The sequence below is a fragment of the Galeopterus variegatus genome, unplaced genomic scaffold, assembly GCF_000696425.1.
Source record: "Galeopterus variegatus unplaced genomic scaffold, G_variegatus-3.0.2 Scaffold1855, whole genome shotgun sequence".
In the NCBI taxonomy this organism is placed as follows: Eukaryota; Metazoa; Chordata; class Mammalia; order Dermoptera; family Cynocephalidae; genus Galeopterus; species Galeopterus variegatus.
The window spans coordinates 1-21,694 of record NW_007727966.1 but is presented as its reverse complement, the minus strand read 5'-3'; the positions used below and the strand labels follow the sequence as shown (position 1 = coordinate 21,694).

Here is a 21,694-nt window from a genome sequence, read left to right as displayed (position 1 = left end):
TGGATGGATGGATGGATGGATGGATGGATGGATGGATGGACGGACGGACGGATGGACGGACGGATGGATGGATGGATAGATGGATAGACGGATGGATGGATAGATGGATGGACAGATGGATAGACGGATGGATGGATGGATAGATGGATAGATTGGTGGATGGACAGATGGATGGATGGATGGATGGATGGATGGATGGATGGATGGATGGATGGACAGATGGATAGATGGGTGGATGGATGGATGGATGGATAGAAAGATGGATAGATGGATGGATGGATGGATAGATGGGTGGATGGATGGATGGATGGATGGATAGATGGATGGATAGATGGATACACAGACAGATGGATAGGTAGATAGATGGATAGATGGATGGACAGATGATAGATGGATGGATAGAGATGGAGCGAGAGAGGGAACAAGCAAGAATAAGAAAGACAAAGACAGAAAAAAGACAGAGAGTGAAAGGGAGTGTAATGATTAGCGTCCAGAGCTGGGATTGAATCCTGACTTTTTCACTCTTGGTTAGGGGACCTTAGCAGGTCACTTCACTCCTGTGGGCCTCAGTTCCCTCACCTGGAAGATGGGGTTAAAACTATCTCCCTTCCTAGGGTTGTTTTATGGAACAATAGATATTGCAAGGCAGATGCCAGGCACACAGTAAGCTCTCAGCTAATAGCAGCCAGAAATTAACTCAAGACATCCTGGTCCTGTCCCCCTGGAAGAACCCCCTACTTGTTCATGGATGGTCCTGGCCAAGGACCCCAGTCCCTCTTCCCTCCCTCCCTGGGAGCAACCAAGAGAGAGTAGATTCCATCCCCCACACAGAGACCCCAATATGCCTTGGCCCAGCTGGAAAAGAGGGCATTGGGGACCTTCCCTTGTGTTGGGTGGAGGCAATTTCTGGCTTTTCTGAGCTTCATGAGGCCCATATGGTGAGGGGGTCCCTGTGAAATGGACCAAGAACAACACAGAGCTTCCCACTCTTGTCTCCAGCAAATGGCCCCAGTACAGTCCTTGTGGGGCTCCCCATCCCACCTCCTTGAACTTGGAGAACTAGCTCTTGATCTTATTTGCCATGGGAGGCAGTAAATAGCAGATTCTGAGGGAGCTGATGTTGGGTCAGACAGAGCTGGATTCTGACCCTAAATTGCTGTGCATGGGTCTGGGCCTCAGTTTCCTCATCTATAAAATGGTGATATTTAAGGCCCTACCTCAGAGGGTTACAATCAAGGAGTCATGGGCTTATGCCCAGGGAAGTTCTCAGAACAGGGTGGCACAGAGAAAGTAGCTGGTCATTTATCAAAATTTCAGAAGGCTGCCCAGATCTGGCTCAGGCCACAGGAAAGTCCAGGCCCAAGGCCTGTCTAGTGGGCATAGGGGACATAGGGATCCCTTCGAGGCTCTGGGCCAAGGATGGAGATGGACTGTGTCAACTGAGGTTGTTTTACAGCAGTTAGATGTGAGTTGGACCTTATTTTTGGCACAGGATTTCCAATAAACCTGCCATCTGTTGTCCTTGGGCATGGACAGGCACTCACCCCATCACAGAGTCCTTACAGGGTAGGTTCAACTCAATGCCCAGCCAGTGCCCCAATCCTCCACCCCCAAGGAGGCCTGGTCTCCTAGAGCAGGACTTCTCAACCTTGACACAACTGACATTCTGGGCTGGGCCACTGGTTGAGGCTGTGGCTGAGCCAGACACACCCAGCAAGAATTTCAGTTACCTGCTAAACTATCATCTCCTCAGAGGGTTTTTCTAGCCTCAGCAACTGCAGAAGCCACTTGTGAGATTCTCTAAGTCTCAGCTGTGGATTGGGGGGAATCTTTAAGGGTCCAAGGATAGAATTAGAAAGAAAGTCCATGAATTTGTACTCTACTACTCCTTTACTTCTTCTCATTTCTACCAGAAGTGGGGTATTTTCTTCTCTAGGAAGGAAGAGAGCAAACCACAGCAGAACTGGTGATATCTAGAACCAGTAGAAATTACATACAGTTCACAGATATCATGCGAAGTCTTTGCTGTATATTGGATACCCAACATCATTGAGGCTTGATCCCCACTGTGACCATTAAAAGGGTGGGAAATCCTATTATAATTGAAAGGTGGGGCCTTGAAGAGGTGACTAGCCTCTGAGTATCGTGCCATAGTGAATGGATTAAAAATGGTGGTCAGGGGTGTGGTTCTGAGGGCTTTAAAAGAATAGCACATGAGAAGTCTCTCTCTGCTCCACCATTTTTCTGTAATGTGAGACCCCTTGGTTACTGTTACCACCACCAAGACCCTCACCAGATGTGTTCCCTGCACTGTGGACTTCCCAGCCTCTGAAACTGTAAGCAAGAAATCTCATTTTCTTATAAGTTACCCAGTTCCAGGTATTTTGTTATAAGTGACAGAAACAGATTAATACAGTCTTTTACGCTTAACATTGCCATGAAATTATGGAACTTATCTGACCTGTTGCTAGGTCTTATTGTCAATGTGTAATAAAAGATCACATCTCTTAAACTATATCACAAATCTCTTTTTAAAAAATATTTTGAGATGTTATAACACCAAGGTCAAGGATTCATATCCCTATACTGGCCAGCTGCCAAAAAAATTATATAATATATATATTTATTTATTTAAAAAAATATATATATTGAGAACAATTTCAATGCATTTGGCTTGCTCCATCATCATCTGTCTTTTACTGACATCTTTAGAATCATTGCTCAACAAATTAAGAACCTCTGAGGAGGACCCTCCTGTTTCTGAGCTTCCATCTTTTCCACCCCAGACTTTAGTAAGTTTTAAGAAATTGCTCCTTGAAAAAGTACCCCCCCTTGCTGTCTCTCTTTCGCTTCCTCCCTCCTCTCCCCTCTCTGTATCTGTCCTTCTGGGACCATGTCCAGAGCATAGGGAAGAGGAAATGTCAAGGCTCACATCCTGGTACTGACATTGGCTAGCTGGACAACCTCAGGCAGGTGGCTCAGTCTCTCTGAGTCTTATTTGTCTAAAAATGGCTAATAATCTCTCCCACACATGTTTCAAAAAAAAAAAATGAAATTCCAGACCTTATTTGGATTTCATCCATGTTCCTATTAATGTCCCNCACATCCTGGTACTGACATTGGCTAGCTGGACAACCTCAGGCAGGTGGCTCAGTCTCTCTGAGTCTTATTTGTCTAAAAATGGCTAATAATCTCTCCCACACATGTTTCAAAAAAAAAAATGAAATTCCAGACCTTATTTGGATTTCATCCATGTTCCTATTAATGTCCCCTTTCTGTTCTAGGATCCTACCTTGCATTTAGTTGTCACGTCTCCTTTGTGTCATCTGGTCTGTGACAGTTTCTCAGTCTTTCCTTGTTTATTAAAGCTTTGACAGTCTTAAAGAAGACTGGTCAGTATATAGTAGAATGTCCTCCAATCTGGGTTCACCTGATGCTTTGCTCATGATTAAACTGGGGTGATGAGCTTTTGGGAAGAAGGCCCCAGAGCTGACGTAGCCTCCTCATCACGTCAAATCAAGCGTTACGTGAAACCACATCCCCTGGGGATGTTAATCTTCATCACTAGGTTAAAGTGGTGTCTATCATTTTCTCTGCTGTAAAACTATAAAACCCCTTTCTCTACTCTATTCTTTGGAAGAGTCACCAAGTCCTGCCCATTATCAAAGGAGGAGAGATTACTTTGGGGGGTGGTTTACCTACATTCAATGGAATGCTTCTGTAAGGAAGATTTGCCCCTTCTTTATTTATCAAAAAAATAAAATTTTCATTTATTATTGATATGCCAATCAATTAGTCATTTATTTATTTTGGTGCAAACTCTCTCTGGACAGATTCCATAATGGCATCCAGAACACTTCCTCCCTGTCTCCTGGTCTAGGAAAGACCAAAAATCTTTTTTCTTTCTCCCAAATATTTAGCAAGACAAGTTCCACAAGTTTAAATATTTTTCCTGATTATAAAAGTAAGTTTTTATGCTCATTGTAGGAAAATTTGAAGATACAGAGAAGTATCGATAAAATAGATTCCCCGAATCCCACCATCTGAAGGCCATCTTTGTATGGTGTCTTCCAGTATTTTTTTCTTTACTTACATTTTCATATTTATACACTTGCGGTCATAAGGTTTGCCTCGCCTTGATTCCTTTTTTAAGGTTAATTTTCTCCACTCATCATTATAAGTTGAGCATTTTCCTGCATCCTTAAATATTCTCCCAACAGATGATTTTTAATGACGATGTAATATTCCATCATATGGAGGAGCCATACGGTATTTAACCAGTTCCGTATTGTCAGGCTTTTAGTTGCTTCCAGTTTTGTTCTAATTTTATAAACAACTCTGGGATGCACATCCTGATATGAGCCTTCAACAGCATTGCTGAAGAGTGGAGGTTAGGATTTCTTCAAAAGGCACTTGAACCAGGAAGCCAAGGCAGAAAGCAAAGAAACAAATCAAAAGCTTGGAAGGTGGCCAAACACATTTTAGGTGAGCTGCTACTGTTCCTTCAGGAACAGGAATACTCTTTCCCAAACATCTGCCTGACTCCCTCCTTCTCTGCTTAAATGTCATCTCCTCGAAGAAGCCCTCCCTGATAGCCTGACCTAGACTAGCCCCTACACCCATCACCTGTCCTCTTTCGCTGCTTTCATTTCCACTGGCTTCCCATAGTACCCATTTGCTTACCCCAAGGTGGGGATTTTAGTTTGTCTCCTTCACTGCAGTGTCCCCAATCACCTAATCATTGCCCAGCACACATTAGGTGCTCAACAAACAATTACAGATGCTCCTCGACTTACAATGGGGTTACATCCTGAGAAACCCATTGTAAGTTGAAGATACTGGAAGTCAAAAATGCAGAGTATCATCTGATTACCCTCATGATCAGGTGGCGGATTGGGAGCTGCAGATCTCCACCGCGAGCCTGGCATCATGAGACAGTATCGTACTGCATATTGCTAGCCAAGGAAAAGACCAAAATTCAAAATTTGAAGTAAGGCTTCTACTGAATGCAAATCTCTTTTGCACCATTGTAAAGTCAAAAAATCATAAGTCAAAACTTAAGTCAGGGGCCATCTGTACTGAATAAATAAATGGATTTCAATGATGTTAGGAGAAAAAAATGAGATGCTAGAATCTTAAAGTGCTGCCCATCCAGGCAGGTGGCCTCCAATGGTCATCTGCACCCATAGATTCCAAGATACTTGGAGCAAGTAGGTCTGGACTCTCCATGGATCTTACCTACCGGCTTGTTCAGAATTGAGTGAGGGAGTTGCGGCTGGCAAGGCTACACCATGAGCCTTGGCTCTAGCATCAGCCACAGAGGACAAAGATTCTGGACACTGTGCCTGCCTGTGGCCAGAGTGAGTGATGGGCATCCCAGGACAGGTCTGAGCAGGGCTGGTGGATGGCTGGGCACAAAGTAGGGTCCAGATGAGTCCTGAAAAGCAACAGCTCTGTCCCCCCAGCAGAAACTCAAAGACAGCAACCTTATTCCCCACATCCTGGAATGAGAACCCCTACTGGTTGTGTCAGGCAGAGATTGTCTTAATTTGGGAAGCCCCAAACAAAGGTTCATGTGCCAGTAGTTTACTAGGGAGGTGTTATAATGGAATTGTGTCCCCCACCCCCACCAAATATATGTTGAAGTCTTAACTCCACCTTAGAATGTGACCTTATTTGGAAATAGTATCATTGCAGATGTAATTAGTTAAAATTAGGTTGTACTGGAGTAGGGTGGATCCTAATCCAATGTGACTGGTGTCCTTCTAAGAAAAGGAGAGACACAGATACAGACCACAAAGAGAGGATGTCATGTGATGATGGAGGACTGGAGTGGAGGACGGAGGACCTACGAGCCAAGGAACACCAATGATTGTAAGCGATCTGTCCTTCTAAGAAAAGGAGAGACACAGATACAGACCACAAAGAGAGGATGTCATGTGATGATAGAGGACTGGAGTGGAGGACGGAGGACCTACGAGCCAAGGAACACCAATGATTGTAAGCGATCACCAGAAGCTGGAAGAGGCAAAGAAGGACTCTCCCCTAATGTCTTCAGTGGGAGCATGGCCCTGCTGACACCTTGAGCTTGGACTTCTGGCCTCCAGAACTGCGAGACAACACATTTCTGTTTTTTAAGCCAGCCAGTTTGTGGTACTTTGTTACAGCAACCCCAGGAAAGGAATCCAGGAGTTGATCCCACAAGGCACCAGACAGAAAGGGAAAGCGGCAGGTACAGGGTGTGTTAGTGAGCAGGTTAGCCTTGCGGGCAGCTGGAGCCCAATCCCACTGGGGAGACTCATGCAAGATCAAAGCACCTGAGGGGGGCGAGCTGGGGGATTTATCCACCCACTCCTCCAGGCATTGGTTGGGGGCTGCTCCTGGGGGTTCCCCATGCAAGACCTGTGGCCAGAGAATGGCGGGTGATCGCAGCAGGAATCCCTGTCCTCACGGAGCCTCAGTCTTCCGGTCCAGGGTTTTCTACCTGAAACTCTATTGACATTTCAGCTGGATCATTTTCTGTGGTGGGGGCTGAACTGTGCACTGTAGGATTTTCAGCAGCATCCCTGGCCTGCACCCACTAGATGCTAGCAGTATCCCTCTCTCCACCCAGTGTGACAACCGAAAACATCTGCAGACACTGCCAGGTGTCACCCAGGGGGCAAAATCGTCCCTGGGTGAGAAGCTCTGTTCTGGGTTCACATTAAGCCTAAATCACTGCTCAGGCTTCTACCCAAAGGACAACATAATACATGGAAAGTGCTAGAAGGCTCCTCTGAGTTAGTACAGGCGTGGCCAGGGTGGGGAATAAAGTGAGACCCTCAGCTCACTCCACTTCCTCAGGTGCTGCTGGAATTGTTACAATGAAAAATCCATACACATTTCTAAAAGGAGCACCACTTGGAGAGGAGACTGTGGCTTATACAGAGCTCATCCACAGTCCGGCACTGTTCTAAACACTACACGTGTATCCACCTCCTTTAGTCCTTGTGCCCTGGGAGGTAGGACTATGCTTCTCCCTATGTTGCACGTGTGGAAATGGAGGCACAGAGAGGCCAAGCACTTTGCCCAAGGTTGCACAGCAAGGTGGAGTTGGGAGGAACCCACCCAGGCTGGCTCCCGAGTCTGTGCTCTTGACCACTAAGCTTGCTTCTCCTGAGGTGGCTCAGCTCTGAACTCAGAGGCTCCCAGGGCAGACAGTCCTTGGGCAATGGTGCTAATGACTGTAAAACCCTCTGGAAATTTGTGGTCCTGCTCACACGTCCTCTCCTACCACTGAGCACACTCCCAGTGTCTTACTCTGAACTCCCGGACCCTTTCTCTGGATGTCTGACCCTGTGACATAACCCCTTCCCGTGTTCACAATTTTCTAAGCTCCTGCTCCACACTCCCATTCTCTGCCTGAGTTCCCAAACCTTCCCCATTATCCAGTTCTGTTTCCCTCCCAGAAAGATTCACTTCCTGCTGAAGCCTCCTCTCACACCAGCCTTGCAAAGTAAAAACCTAGAACCCATAAAAATCCCCCAGCAAGCTCTGGACAATTAGATGTAACCCTTGGCCCAAGCTATTTGCAGGTGACTCCCAAGAGAGGACCTGAGCTTGGATCTGCCGTCTGTCCCTAGAGATGCTACACTCAGACAAGGTCTTTCTGCAAATTAGAACACCATGTCCCTTCCCCACATTCTTTATGTCTGTCAATAAATTATCACAATATCAGTAGAAATCTATGTTGTCTATGATATGAATGGCACTCCTGAGATGTGGTGACTTGTGCAGTGCATGACACGTACAACTGTCTATGGCAGCTCCTTTTGCTGCCCACTTCCAAGCTGCACTCTCAGTCCCACCCTAAAATAGGCCACTGATCAAAAGAATGGGTTCTTATAAATCTTCCACCACCCCCAAAGTGGAAAATTTCTTAAGGAATATGCACTGGGACCAGAGAGAGAATTTAGCTTTTCCACATGCAGGAGGAAGCAAGACATTGCTCCTGAACAGGCCAAACCCTGACCCAACCTTAACTGGCAATTTTAGCCCCTAGGGCAGGTGGAGAGGAAATCCCCATGAGTTGACAGAGGTGTGTATGCTGGGCTCCAGGAAGCTCCACAGGGTCACTACACTTGTGGTGACCCTGAACCGTTGGCTCCACCCTTCTCCAGCTGCTGACAGGGGACTGGCTTGGGGCCCTGTCACCTGCACAAGTGAGTGAGGAAAGGTGTATCATGTTGAGAGTAGAGCGGGCTTTAAAACTAGCACATCTAAATATCTATCAAAATTATAAATGCATTTAGCCTTTGACTCCACAATCCTACTTCTGGGAAGGGACACCTCCCACCCCCCAGCTATATCTGCAAAAGCACGAAAAGATGTACGTGCACTATTGCTTATGGAAGTATTGTGTTCGATGTCAGTGGACAGGAAACCACCCTAGCATCTCTCCCAAGGCGAAAGACTAAATAAACCATGGGCAGCCACACAATAGAATACTAGGCAGCTGTACGAAAGAATGAGGAGACTGTTATGTCCTGTAATGGAAAGATCTCTAGAACATGTTATTATGAGAGAAAAAAATTATGGAACAGAATAGCATGCATACGATGTTATCCTCTGATGTAAGAAAGAGGGGAGAGGATATACATTTGATTATGCTTGTATTTGCATAAATAAACATTGGAAAGATATGCCAAGGAACTAAAGGGGTTGCATTTGGGGGATGGAGGGCAGAAGACTGGGTGGAAGAAGGGCAGATGGGAGTGTACATCTTTTCAGATCAGTCCCTAACATTTTCAAGACCTAGGACATGAGTACACACAGAGGCCATATACTACATGTAAGTATTTAAAAGCTGCTAAATAAAACATGCTTTATGCTTCTACTTTACAGATATACCTTCATTAACCCTGGAAGATTAGGGTGGAATTTAGAAACTGGATGACTATGTTGGATTATGGTGTGGGGAGGTCCAGCCCTGCCCTTGACTGTGACCTGCCCTGTTCTCTTCCCACTCATGGCTCTGTCCTGCCGAGAGGCTCCAAGCACACGTGGACATTTCAGCTTGCATGTGCAAGCTCTAGCCATGTTTGTGCCAACAACCCCCCTCAGATGCCCTTGGCCGTCAAAGGGTATAAATAGACCCATGGAAGACTCTCATGCAAGTTCATGGAATCTGGCTTTGGGCAGGGAATTACAGGATCCCAGATAACCCAGAATGTGGCCTAGAAAGCGGGGCACAAGCTCTTGGTAGGTAAGTCCTCTTGACTTCATGGACTCCTCACCCCATAGTGGGGACTATGGCTGGGGGAGGGGCATGGCTGGAGGACGGCCAGATGGGCCCCAGGGCAGGGCCCCCTTGCTAAGTCCAAGGATACCCTTTTATCCATGTTGGTTTTTTGATCACACAACCCTTACGTATTCAGAAATCTAAAATTATATTTAAACACTTGCACAATGAAAAATTATGCAGCATTTGTGTGCCCTCCAGACTTCCATGCCCTGAGGGACTTTCTCAATAGTTCTGCTGATGAGCCCTGGAATATCTGAAGGTCTGGGCCTCAGGCTGGCTTTCCTGGGGCTGTGTTGAGGTTGTCCCTGGTCTGCCTTCCCTGGCTCAGGATCCCTCCACAGCAGCCTCTGGAGCCTCACTGGCCCCAGAAGACCACCTCCCCATGACTCTGGCCATCCAATACATGTGCTGTCTCAGCATCACTTACATTGTAGAGGAGATCAGTCCACCCTTCCATGGTGATGCACTGGAAAACAGTCAGCACTGCAAATAGGATGTTGTCGAACTGGGTGATCCCATTGTTGGGCCCTTCCCAGTAGGGCTGACATTTGGTCCCATTGGGGCAAGTGCGGGCAGGTTCCTCTGTCCCACATGGAGCTGGAGACTCACCCTGAATGTCATCTATAAAAGGGAAGGGGAGAAAAGTCAGAGAAAGGAGCAGCAAAAACCAGCTCTGAGAAACAGGAACCAGTGAATATTCAATGCTGTTGAAAAAAATGGCTATTGGGATAAAGTCGTCAGTCTTCTTAAAAAAAAATCAGCATTTGGGTTTGTTGATCTATTGCTGTTTCACTAACATCTTCTCTAAGCTTTATTACTTATCTCACCCTGTTTTCTGTGGGTTTATTCTGCTGTCCTTTTGTTAAGCTTTTGAGATGGGTTAACTTTCTGAAAGGCTATAAATTGCCCTTTAAGTGCAGCTTTAGCTGCATCTCATACATTTTGTCATATATTTTTATCATTATTGTTTAAGTAAAATATTTTCTCATCTCCATTTTTATTTCTTCTTTGACCCATGCATAATTAATAAGTATTTCTTTTCTTTTCTTTTTAAAAAAACAAATGTGTCAGATCTATCCATCTCTCTCTCTCTGTCTCTCTCTAAAAATACTTCAAAACTTTCATGGAAAAATAGAATTGAAAGATAATATGAATCTTTCCATGAACTTTTTGAAGTACCCTCAAATGTGTCAGATATATCCATCTCTCGCTCTCTGTCTCTCTCTAAAAATACTTCAAAACGTTCATGGAAAAATAGAATTGAAAGATAATATGAATCTTTCCATGAACTTTTTGAAGTACCCTTATATCTATCTATCTAGATATCTCTCCATATATAAAGCTCTCTCTCAACATATGTATAACATATTTATACACACATCTGTATATTGAGAGAGAGAGAATAGTATAATGAATCCCTGTGTACTTATCACCAATTTCAACACTTATCAACTCGGGGCCAACCCTGTTTCACCTATATCCCCTCTGCTCACTTTGCCTTGCCTCTAGAATATTTTTAAGGCAGATCTTGGACATCACGTCATCTCCTCCATAAATACCAGGCATGTCTCTTAATTTCCAAACACTCTCAGAATTGTCTTTTTGTTGCTGATTTCCTGCTTAATTGCATTGTGGTCAGAGAATATGTTTTGTATTTTTCTAGTCTCTTGAACTCTGCTGGGATGAGCTTCATGGTTTATGATATAGTCAGTTTTGGTAAATCGCTGTGTGCATTGTGTGGTTGTCAGGTGCAGTGTTCTTCAGACATCTATTAGGACAAATCCGTCAATTGCATTGTGTTATTCTACTGCAGCCTTGCAGATTTTTTTTTTTCTTCTTGAGATGTACTGGGCTCAGGGAGCTGTTCTGGGGGTGTGGGACACAAGTACGCACAGTTCCTACCCTTGCCTAAGGGTAAGGAACAGGAGGAGCTAAGCTTTCTCCCCAAATAGCAGGAGGCAGATTGTGAAAATGCCACAAGAAGAGAGAAACGTGCCAGTGGACGCCCCTTTTGCTGAAAACCAAAGACAGCTTCCAGGGGAGGTGGTGGTCGGGACAGGTGCTAAAAGTCACGTCAGAATCCCAAGGTATTGATGGGGTGGGGAGGCAGGGTCATCTTGGGAGTGTCTTCATTTGACCAGAGCAGTGGGTCTGAGAGGACTTTATTCAGTGAGTGACACTTTTGAAGGTTTTCAAAGAAAACCTCTCCACTGTCCAAGGAAAAAACAAACAGCCGAGTGTATAAACTCAAGCTTCCTACTCAACAAAAATATATATCTCAATGTATGTGTTACGGGCTCTGCGGTGCCAATTCCCAGCCTCGACTTAGCACACGGCAAAGGGAAATAAACCAACACTGAATGAATGAATCTCACTGGCCTTTCCAGTGCCGGTTAAACAGACACTCTAAGTCTACCCTCTCCACTAGTTTTAGTTGTTGGAAACACCTTTGCATTTACACTGGACTTGGTACATGGACTATCACTTAACAAATATAAGTTGAAAGGTAAAAATCTTTTAAATGTAAGGCTTGGGAAGGAAAAAAAAATCATGAGGTCCTATAATAAATGAGAATCACTGTTTGCTGGGAAGGTCGCCTCTGTCTGGAACACTTTCCATCTCTATGAAGTGTCCGAGTCTGGCTCAATTCCCACCACCCCATGTAGTCCCTTTGTGTCAGTCCAGCTAAAATACCACCTCCCACCAGGTCTATAATAGCTCCCAAGTGTTTATTTGGGGATGGTGTGTGGATATAACCATATATTAGCCTTCAGTGATATAAATTGTTGCAAGTGAGGGGTCTCGGCTCCTCCAACTATTTTGGATGCTCTTAGACAGCAGGAAGCCTTTCACTTCATCTTTACATTTCTCTGAGCATTTACCACAGTGCTGGGTGTGCAGGAACTGGGTTCCCAATGCTGAGGAACTCAGCTGAGAACATGTCTATCTTTAGGAGCTTTGCCCAGCGGTGTTCTTGATTGAATTTTCCTCAAACCCCCAACCACCAACACGAAACACTCTGAGGGTTGCTTCCAGAAAAACAACCGTCCAGAGAGTCTGAAGAATTTGGTTATAAATACATTTTAAAATTAACCTGCTGCCTGGGTGTCTGTATATATCTGTCTCTTACACGTCTTATATTTTTAATCGTGAGCTTTTCAGTCATCCTCCTAAATCGAGGCTTCCTACCCTCCAGTTGCTGCACCCACGTCTGTTCCCTCACAGCCCCACTCAGACCCAAGCCAGTCTCATGGCCTCTTCTCCTTCAGCCAGTCTTGGCAGGGAAAAAAAAATCTCATTAAACCTAGGATCCAGGAGTCCTGGTTTCTCTGCACGTGGCTGATTTTTCCGAGGGGCCCTGCCTTCTCTCTCTCTCTCTCTTTCTCTCTCGCGTTTCCGTCTGGGTGATGAGGCCAGGTGTAGAAATAGCTGTGCCTCAATTAACACCTTCATCGGGGAAAGAAATAATTAGGACATTCCATATTGAGCAAACTTCACAAGCCCAGGAGAGGAGACAGGAGGAACAAGAGAAAAACAAAACCCCAACCCCCCCACAAGTCCCAGCCATCTCGAATAAACCTTCCCCACTGGGTTTTCCATCCTCTGGGGGAGGTGTGGGGACAGGGCTCAGTGGCTGAGTCTGCCAATCCGCTTGGGGGTCCCTGGATGGAGAAGGTGTGTAGGAAGCCACTCAGGGACGGAATCTCCTCCATGGCTGCCTTTCCTAGGAAGAGGCCTGAAACTTCCTTCACTTCCAACATGGGTTCCCCTTTGGGCTTCACTCTTTTGTCCATTCCCAGATCTCGTGACCCAAAGAGTTCAGGACCGGTGTGGCCATTCAGCCTGCCTGCACTGGGACAGCAGGTGGTTCAAATATTGACATACAGGCATCCCTGCTTATTTGATTCCATTTGTTCATGGGTTTCAGAGAGTAAGGTGCTAGAGTTTGGATAGCTAGGGATTTAACCAAATGTATCTGAAAGCTAGTCGGTCCCTGAGTATGAATAGCAGGGGACACTGGCCCTTCCACACTGCTGGCTCAGAGCTGAGCCCCAGGAGTGTGTCTCCTGCCACTTTTCTCCTACTCACCCCACCTCCAGACTTCCCCTTGACCCAGACACAAAAGGGTTAACACAGGCACAGTGGGAGGAGGGGCCAGGATGCTGCTGATTGGTTCTGATTGGTTCCTCTGGGTGCTAGGTTCTGGTTGGTTCTGATTGGTTCTGCTGGGTGCCAGGTTCCAACTGGTTGGTGCCAGGACTCACTGTTGGAGAATCTTCAGGCACATCCTGGGGAAGACCAGGTAGACCCATCTTGTACTCTTTTCTTCTACAGGGTAAAGGGCTGCTACCCATACAGCACTCAGGCACTAGCCCTTTCCTGGACAAGTCACCCTCCCTCTCTTCCTGATTTAGAACTCAGCCTGGGCCGAGGTCTCACTGGGAGGTAACCAGGCAGAGGGTGTCATTGGAGCCATGATCATATCCTGTTGTCTCTGGCCCTGCCTCTTGGTGCTTCCACCTGAAGACACCTGCGATGCCTGCTCTACCCAGCCACATGTGCCGGGGCATTAATGCCCACCCAGGAGCAGTCCTCACCAATGTCAGACAGAAGTCGGTGGATAAATAGCCCAGCTCAGCTCCCTTGCCCCTCAGCTGGGATGGCTCTGAGGTGTGTGATTTATGCTGTCTCCCAGAGGTGCCCAGTGGGATTGAGCCCGAGTTGCCCACAGAGGTTAACCTGTGTGATAACACTCCCTTTACGAGTTATCTTCCTTTTCCTTTCTCAAGTCCCATTCCCCCAATGGTGCTTCCTGGGATCATTCCCAAATGAACCACTTACTCTGTAGGTTGCCTTTTGGGGGACCCCAACTGAAGACCATAGCAACAACCAAGATCTTAGGAGCTATTTCCCCTGCTGCCTTTTCTGCAGTACTTTTTGAGGAGATTCCCCCAGCTGCCAGGAGAGAAAAGAAGGCTCTTGCATATCCCTTTCCAAAGCTTGTGCCCAAGAATAGGAAATTGGAAAAAGCACATCACGCTGCTTGGACCTACCTGTCCCCTCTTCAAAGCAGGTGGTATGAAATTTTCCCATATAAAATTCTAACCCTATGATTGCAAAAATAAGGATTGCAAAAAATAGGAGGAGGCCGATCTGCAGCAAAGGGATCATCGCCTTCATGATCGACTTCAGGACGACTTGTAAACCTGGGGAGACACAGAGAGAGGCCCCACGGCCCTGTGAGAACTCACCCAAAACCCGCCACCAAGATGCCTCCCAGGGGAACCCACAGCACACAGGAGGCTGGGGATGGAGAAATGGCAAAAGAAGATGGAGGGAAGATCACGCCCAGGCCGGTCCTTATAATAATGGGAACATTCCTTTCTAAATTTTTAAAAAGCACTTTTAATTTTAAAGTATCTAAAAAAGTATTTGATATACATTTGATGAACTTCTGGGCAAGAAGGGGATGGAAATTTTTTGCTTTCTGAGATATTTTTCTGGGTGTTGGGCAGCTTCTATGCAGAGAGGGGCACATTTTTCTAAATTTTTTTTTTCTCCTCGCCAAGCGCAGGCTTTTCCTAATTCATACAAAGGCACCATCTAGGCTAGATGCAGCTCTGCACAGAGAAGCAGCCAGCCTCCCAACTTTCAATCCCCAGGAACTAGACTCACCATTATTTCATTGGCTTCTAGCGATAGCCCCTTGAGATGTGCGCATGTATAAAATCATTCCCATTTTACAGAAGTGAGGAGCAAGGTCCAGGGAAATGTCACGATTCATCCATCCCAACTTTCAATCCCCAGGAACTAGACTCACCATTATTTCATTGGCTTCTAGCGATAGCCCCTTTAGATGTGCGCATGTTTAAAATCATTCCCATTTTACAGAAGTGAGGAGCAAGGTCCAGGGAAATGTCACGATTCATCCCGGAATGGGGTGCTTGGGGTTCCATGTTGTCCTTTATTGGCTGGGTGACCATGGGAAGTGACTTTACATCACCGGCCTTAGTTTCATCACTTGCAAAATGGTGTTAACAGGACCTACCTTTTGGGATTAAAGCTGATTTACAAAGACCCAAAACAGGTGAATGGTTGATGCTCCATTAATGTTGCAATGAGAGGAATGGAAGCTTTCCCATGGTGCATGGTTGGGGTGACATTCGATGAATTTCACAACCCACAACCAGAATGGATCATGGTGAGGGGCCGGGTAAAGGCTGACCCTCCGGAGCTTGGGGCTCTTTACCAAATGGCAGGAAAGTAGTTGAGTATGAAGAGCCCAGCCTGCATGGGTTCAAATTCCAGCTCTGCCACTTTCCAGCTGGGTGACCTTGAGTAAGTCACCTCCCCACTCTGTTTCTCAATTTCCCCTTTTGTATAACATGGAATGGGGTGCTTGGGGTTCCATGTTGTCCTTTATTGGCTAGGTGACCATGGGAAGTGACTTTACATCACCGGCCTTAGTTTCGTCACTTGCAAAATGGTGTTAACAGGACCTACCTTTTGGGATTAAAGCTGATTTACAAAGACCCAAAACAGGTGAATGGTTGATGCCCCATTAATGTTGCAATGAGAGGAATGGAAGCTTTCCCATGGTGCATGGTTGGGGTGGCATTCGATGAATTTCACAGCCCACAACCAGAATGGATCATGGTGAGGGGCCGGGGAAAGGCAGAACCTCCGGAGCTTGGGGCTCTTTACCAAATGGCAGGAAAGTAGTTGAGTATGAAGAGCCCAGCCTGCATGGGTTCAAATCCCAGCTCTGCCACTTTCCAGCTGGGTGACTTTGAGTAAGTCACCTCCCCACTCTGTTTCTCAGTTTCCCCTTTTGTATAACAGGGATAACAATGGTACCAACATCTCAAAAGGTTGTGAGGATGAAATGAGTTGACACCTGTGAAGTGGTCAGCACAATGCCAGTCACACAGGCAGTGCACCAAGCTACTCAGAAACAAATGAAAAATCAAACAGTGGGTATGGCCTGCTTGTGTGGGCCAGCGGGCATTAGACTTAGAAGGGGGCTACAGACCCCACGCCTTGGGTCAAAAAGAGTCACCCTTGTAAATGCAAGTGAGTAAGAATCATGGCAATAGATGAGATAAGCTGTGTGTAGAAACATAAGACCCTGTCCCAAGACCTCATTTGTAAAAGCGTTGCAGCTGAGACAAGGGGTCCCTCCCAGACCTGTTTCCTGAATGTGTCCATTTCAGAGGTAAGTGATGTACAGTGATCTGTCAAGGAACAGTGCAATAAAAGAGGTCGTCATCAGAACTTCATATGATAGACAAGAAAGTCCAAAAACCAGAGAGCTCTGTGCTTAAGAGGAGGGTAGCCACAGCAAATAATTTGGGGAAAGTCTTCAGTTTTGTCCAGGGGCCTGGGTCTTACCACTTTGGTCTGTGGCCAATTGGTTTCTACACCTTTTTGCCCAAGGGCTTTCTCCGAAGCTGAGGCACACCCAGGGAATGAACGCCCCTACGGAAGCAGGCCGCAACCAAAGATTGCTGGGAGTAGGTGGATTAATACCCCAGCTCCTTCACCCCTCATTCTGGATTGCTGTGAGGTGTGAGTTCTACACAGGCTCCCAGCAGGACTGAACCCAGTTGCCCACTATCCAGTGCACCACCGGGCCGGCCCAAAGTTCCCAATTCTTTATTCAAGACTACTCCTAGAGCAGAGATGGGCACACTCAGTTGGATTGACTTACTTTTCCACCATCAACAAGTGTGCATCTGAGCAGTTCTATGTGTTGGGTAGAACAATACAGAAGATTATCCCTGCCCCATGCAGCTGATACAGAAGAGAAACCTTTAACAAAAAAAATGCACACAATGAATGAATCCATCACAGGTGTGAGGCAGGTAAAGGCTGTCAGCTAGGGTGTGCACAGCAAAGGACAGGCATTGGCTGAGTCTTCATTTATTCATTTCACCAACATTAACTGAGCACCAACAACATGCTGAGCTCCGTGCTGGTCCTGGGGACAAGACACAGGAATCCCTGTGTGTGTGCATGTGTGTGTGTGTGCATGTGTGTGTGTGTGACAGAGTAAACCCATTAAGCAAATTTTGACACAGTAAAAGAGGTAAACTGTCAGCCTGGTCAGGGGACTATGCTCCTCAAAGGGGTCCACAGTGTAATGTCGATGCTAATGGAAGTGGAGTGGTCAAGTCCACACCAGATGCTGGAGTGATGAATACTAAGGAGGAAGGCAATGCACGGAAATGGGAAGGGGAGCATCAGAGATGTGGGGTTGGGTGTGGGGGACTGGTGACATTTATATCAGAGAAGGCAACTGCTATGTACCACCTGACAGGAAAGCAGTTCACTGTTAAGAGTATTCAGACCAGCACTTCCCAGTAGACATTTAAGGGCCACATATAAAATTTTAAATTTTCTAGTAGCTACATTGAAAAAGTAAAAAGAAAAGGTAAAATTAATTTTAATAATATGGTTTATTTAACCCAATCTATCTGCTATGGTTTGAATGTTTGTCCCCTCCAAACCTCATGCTGAGGCTTAATCCTCAAAATGGTATTTGGAAGGTGGGGCTTTTCAGAGGTGACAGGATCATAAGGGCTACACTCCCATGAATGGATTAATCCATTCATGGATTAATGGGTTAATGGATTAATGGATTATCATGAAAGTAGATTGATAGCTTTATAAGGAAAGGGAGAAAGTACATTAGCACACTCAGTCCTCTTGCCACGTCATTCCCTATGCCACCTTGAGATTCTGCAGAGATTCCCCACCGGGAATAAGGCCCTCACCATATGTGCCTCCTCAACCTTGGACTTCCCAGCCTCCAAGACTGTAAGAAATAAATTCTGTTCTTTTCTAAGCTACCGAGTTTCAGGTATTGTTATAAGTGGCAGGAACAGACTAATGCACTCTCTAAAGTATTATCATTTCAACAGGCAATCAATATGAAATAGTGTTAATAACAAATTTTGCACATTATTTTCTTTGAAATCTGGTGCGTATCCTACACTTACTATGCATCTCAGTTCGAGTGCTTGAAGGCTACATGTGGCCAGTGGCAACTGTACCAGACAGCACAAGTCCAGAGAAATAGACATTTGAGTAAAGATTTAAAGAAAGTGAGGGGGTGACAAAAGACGTGAAATCAATATATCGAAGGGACAGCTGCACTCCCATCGCAGCACTATTCACAACAGCCAAGAGATGGAATCAACCTAAATGTTCATCAACGGATGAATGGATAAAAAAAATGTGGTATATATACACAATGGAATACCATTCAGCTATAAAAACAATAAAATCCTGTCATTTGCAGCAGCATGGATGGAACCAAAGATCATGATGTTAAGCGAAGTAAGCCAGGCACAGAAAGACAAATACCACATGACCTCACTCATATGTGGAAGCTAAAAAAAAAAAAGTGGTTCTCATAGGAGCAGAGAGTAGAACAGTGGTTACCAGAGGCTGAACATGAAAGGGAGAGGCGGGGGGGAGGTTGGGAAGGGGAAGTGGTAGATTAAAGACTACAGAGTTACTGGTAGATGGGAGGAGTAAGTCCCGGGGTTCTAGGCTGACCATAGCTAATAAAATTATGTTGTATATTTCTAAACAGCTAGAAAAGAGGATCTTGACCATAATTACCACAAAGAAAGATATTTAGGTGATGGATATGCTATTTACCCTAAGTGAATCACTGTATAATATATGCATGTATTGAAACAATACACTGTACCTGCAAAATATGAACAATTAAAAATAAATTAGGGCTGGTTGGTTTGCTCACTTGGGAGAGCATGGTGCTGATAATACCAAGGCCAAGGGTTCAGATCCCCATACTGGCTGCCACCAAAAATAAATAATTAATTTATAAAAAAGAAAGTGAGGGGTGAGCCACATAATGAATATGTCAGGATAAAACTCTGGGCAGAGGGCGGTTCAGATCCCCATACTGGCTGCCACCAAAAATAAATAATTTGTGAAAAAGAAAGTGAGGGGTGAGCCACATAATGAATATGTCAGGATAAAACTCTGGGCAGAGGGAATAGCCAGTGCAAAGGTCCTGAGGCAGGACCGTGCCTGGTGCGTTTGAGGAGCAGCGATGAGGTTGGTGTGGCTGGAGCAGAGTGAGTGGGGGCGGGGAGGTGACAGGGCAGAAAGTGCAGAGCCTTGTGGGTCATGGTGAGGACTTCAGCTTTTGCTCTGAGAGAGGTGGGAGCCAGGGAGGGTTCTGAGGAGGTACGTGGTCTGACTTGCATTAAAATATGATCCCTCTGGGGAGCAAGTCAGAAGCAGGGAGACTAGAGAGGAGCAACTGCATTGGTGCAGGTGAGCAATGATGGGTCTGGACCAGGGAGGTCATGCTGGATGCGATGATGACGCTGAGATGAACTAAACCCTGCCCTTGGGAGACCACACAAGGAAGTGGGTGAGAGGTTCAAGTACAAGCCCCTCTGACCCCAAGCATGTAGGAGGCAGGAATGAGGAGGAAATGAATACAGACTGGGGACAGTATCATTGCAGAGCTCAAATCTGGGGCACAGTCAGAAAATCTCAGACCGGGGGTTAAATCCTGCCTCTGCATTTCCTCATTGTATGACTTTTGCCTTAACCTGTCCAAGCCTCAGAAATGCAGGTAATCTGACCTCCTTCATGCCCAGTGCAATCCCAGCTGGCACCAAGACATATTATCTACCGTCCCCTCCCTAGAAGAATAAGAAAGAATTAGGAGGGGAACGGGAGCACCCTATGGAGGCAGAAGGCTTCACGCAGGGTACGCAGTAGGGGAGAAGTCAGGTGGGCTGGACAGTGGAGGCTGAGTTTGAGATGGGTCTTGTCCTGTGGATAGTGGGAGTCATGTAAGGTTTTGGAGCAGGGGAGGGATGTGATTAGGGTTGGCGTTGGGAAGACAAGTATGACAGCTGAAAGGACAGATTGGTGGTGATGGAGCAGAAGTTAGGAGGGAGAGGCAAGAGCAGGCCGGCGTAATGAGGGCTGGAACTAGGACAAAGGCAGTGGGAGTACAAAGGAGGCCCCGATTTATATATAGCTGCCATTGAGTGCCTTGCAGCAGGGAGCTTGCCTGGGCTCATCAGGTCCTCCATGCATCCCTGCAGTTGGCAGTCTGAGTCCCATTTTACAGAGAAGGAAACTAAAGCCCAGAGAAATTAATAATACATGTAGGTCCGTACCACCAAGTCAGAACTCAAACCTAGGGCCACAGGAGTCCAGAATTCCAGTTCTCTACTGTGCTATGCTTTACTGTCTTGTGATTAGGTAGATGGGGGGCGGGGGGCAGAGGTAAGCAGTGCTGGGGAAGAAAGAGGATAAGTATGGCTTCCTGACTTTCTGGTTCTGATTAAATCACTGAGTGATGTCCATTCATTTATTCAACAAGGATTTAGTCAGCACCTACTATGTGCCAGGCACTCAGGCAGAGTTTGAGGACTTCCACTGAAAGGATCGATTGTGGGGTGGGAGAGAGAGGAGTCGAGGGTGACTCCTGGGTTTTGGTCTGGGATACCTTAAGGACAGAGTTGCTGTCAATGGCGACGGGAAAGATGGAAGAAGGAGCAGGTTTGCAGGAAGATCAAGAGCAGGGTTGTGGATGCATTGAGCTTGAGATGCCAGTTTCCTGTCACTCCCTACTTAAAACCTTCCAATGGCTTCCATCAGGCTGAGAACAAGATCCAAACTCTACCGTGACCACAAGATCTTGCATGATTTGACCCCTGCTGACAGCCCTGTCCCACAACACTCTGACCACTCAGACTTCCTTCCTGTTCTGTCAACAGGAAAAGCTCCTTCCCACCTCAAAACTGCTCTACTAAAACCCTGTCTTCTGCTGGCCCCATCCCCTCAACTTTCTCCTTCTTTGCCTAGCTGGCCTCCACAAATCCTTCAGGTCAAAACTCAGATTTCTGTCTTCTCAGAGAGAGGAATTCCCTCGCGCTTCTAGCTAAAGAGCCCCTGCCCCTTCACTTTCTGGAATTACATTGTGTAAGTTGTATTCATTATTCACTCCCTTTTCTAGAATGTCAGCTCTATGAGGACAGATACCTTTTTTTGTAGCACGGCGCTTCTAGCTAAAGAGCCCCTTCCCCTTCACTTTCTGGAATTACATTGTGTAAGTTGTATTTATTATTCACTCCCTTTTCTAGAATGTCAGCTCTATGAGGACAGATACCTTTTTTTGTAGCACTGATAGCACCTTTCATAGCCTAGGAGGTATTCGATAAATCTTTGGTAGGTGAATAAGTAAGATGAGGCAAAGGAAAGGGTTATGGCAGACCAGATGTCCCAAGGCAGATGGGTAATGTGAAAAAAATCCAAGGGTCCTCAATGGAATGTTGGGGAAGAGCAACATTTTAAGAGACAAGTAGAGGAAGGAGATTTGTGAAAAAGAGGGAGAAGACATAGAAGGGG

The 21,694-nt window shown here is 46.0% G+C and overlaps 1 protein-coding gene across 1 annotated transcript in view; it reads right to left on the bottom strand.

Annotated features, from left to right (window-relative positions):
* The window catches only part of CACNA1A (calcium channel, voltage-dependent, P/Q type, alpha 1A subunit), a 125,554-nt gene extending 111,070 nt beyond the window's left edge, over positions 1-14,484 (bottom strand). Inside the window, exons 1-2 of the mRNA XM_008579320.1 lie at positions 14,338-14,484; positions 9,711-9,904 (exon numbers count right to left, since the gene is read on the bottom strand). Of these exons, the coding sequence (XP_008577542.1) occupies positions 9,711-9,904; positions 14,338-14,464 (321 nt within the window). The 5' untranslated portion in view covers positions 14,465-14,484. The remainder of the gene's footprint in view (positions 1-9,710; positions 9,905-14,337) is intronic.
* Between the last annotated feature and the right edge of the window lie 7,210 nt (positions 14,485-21,694).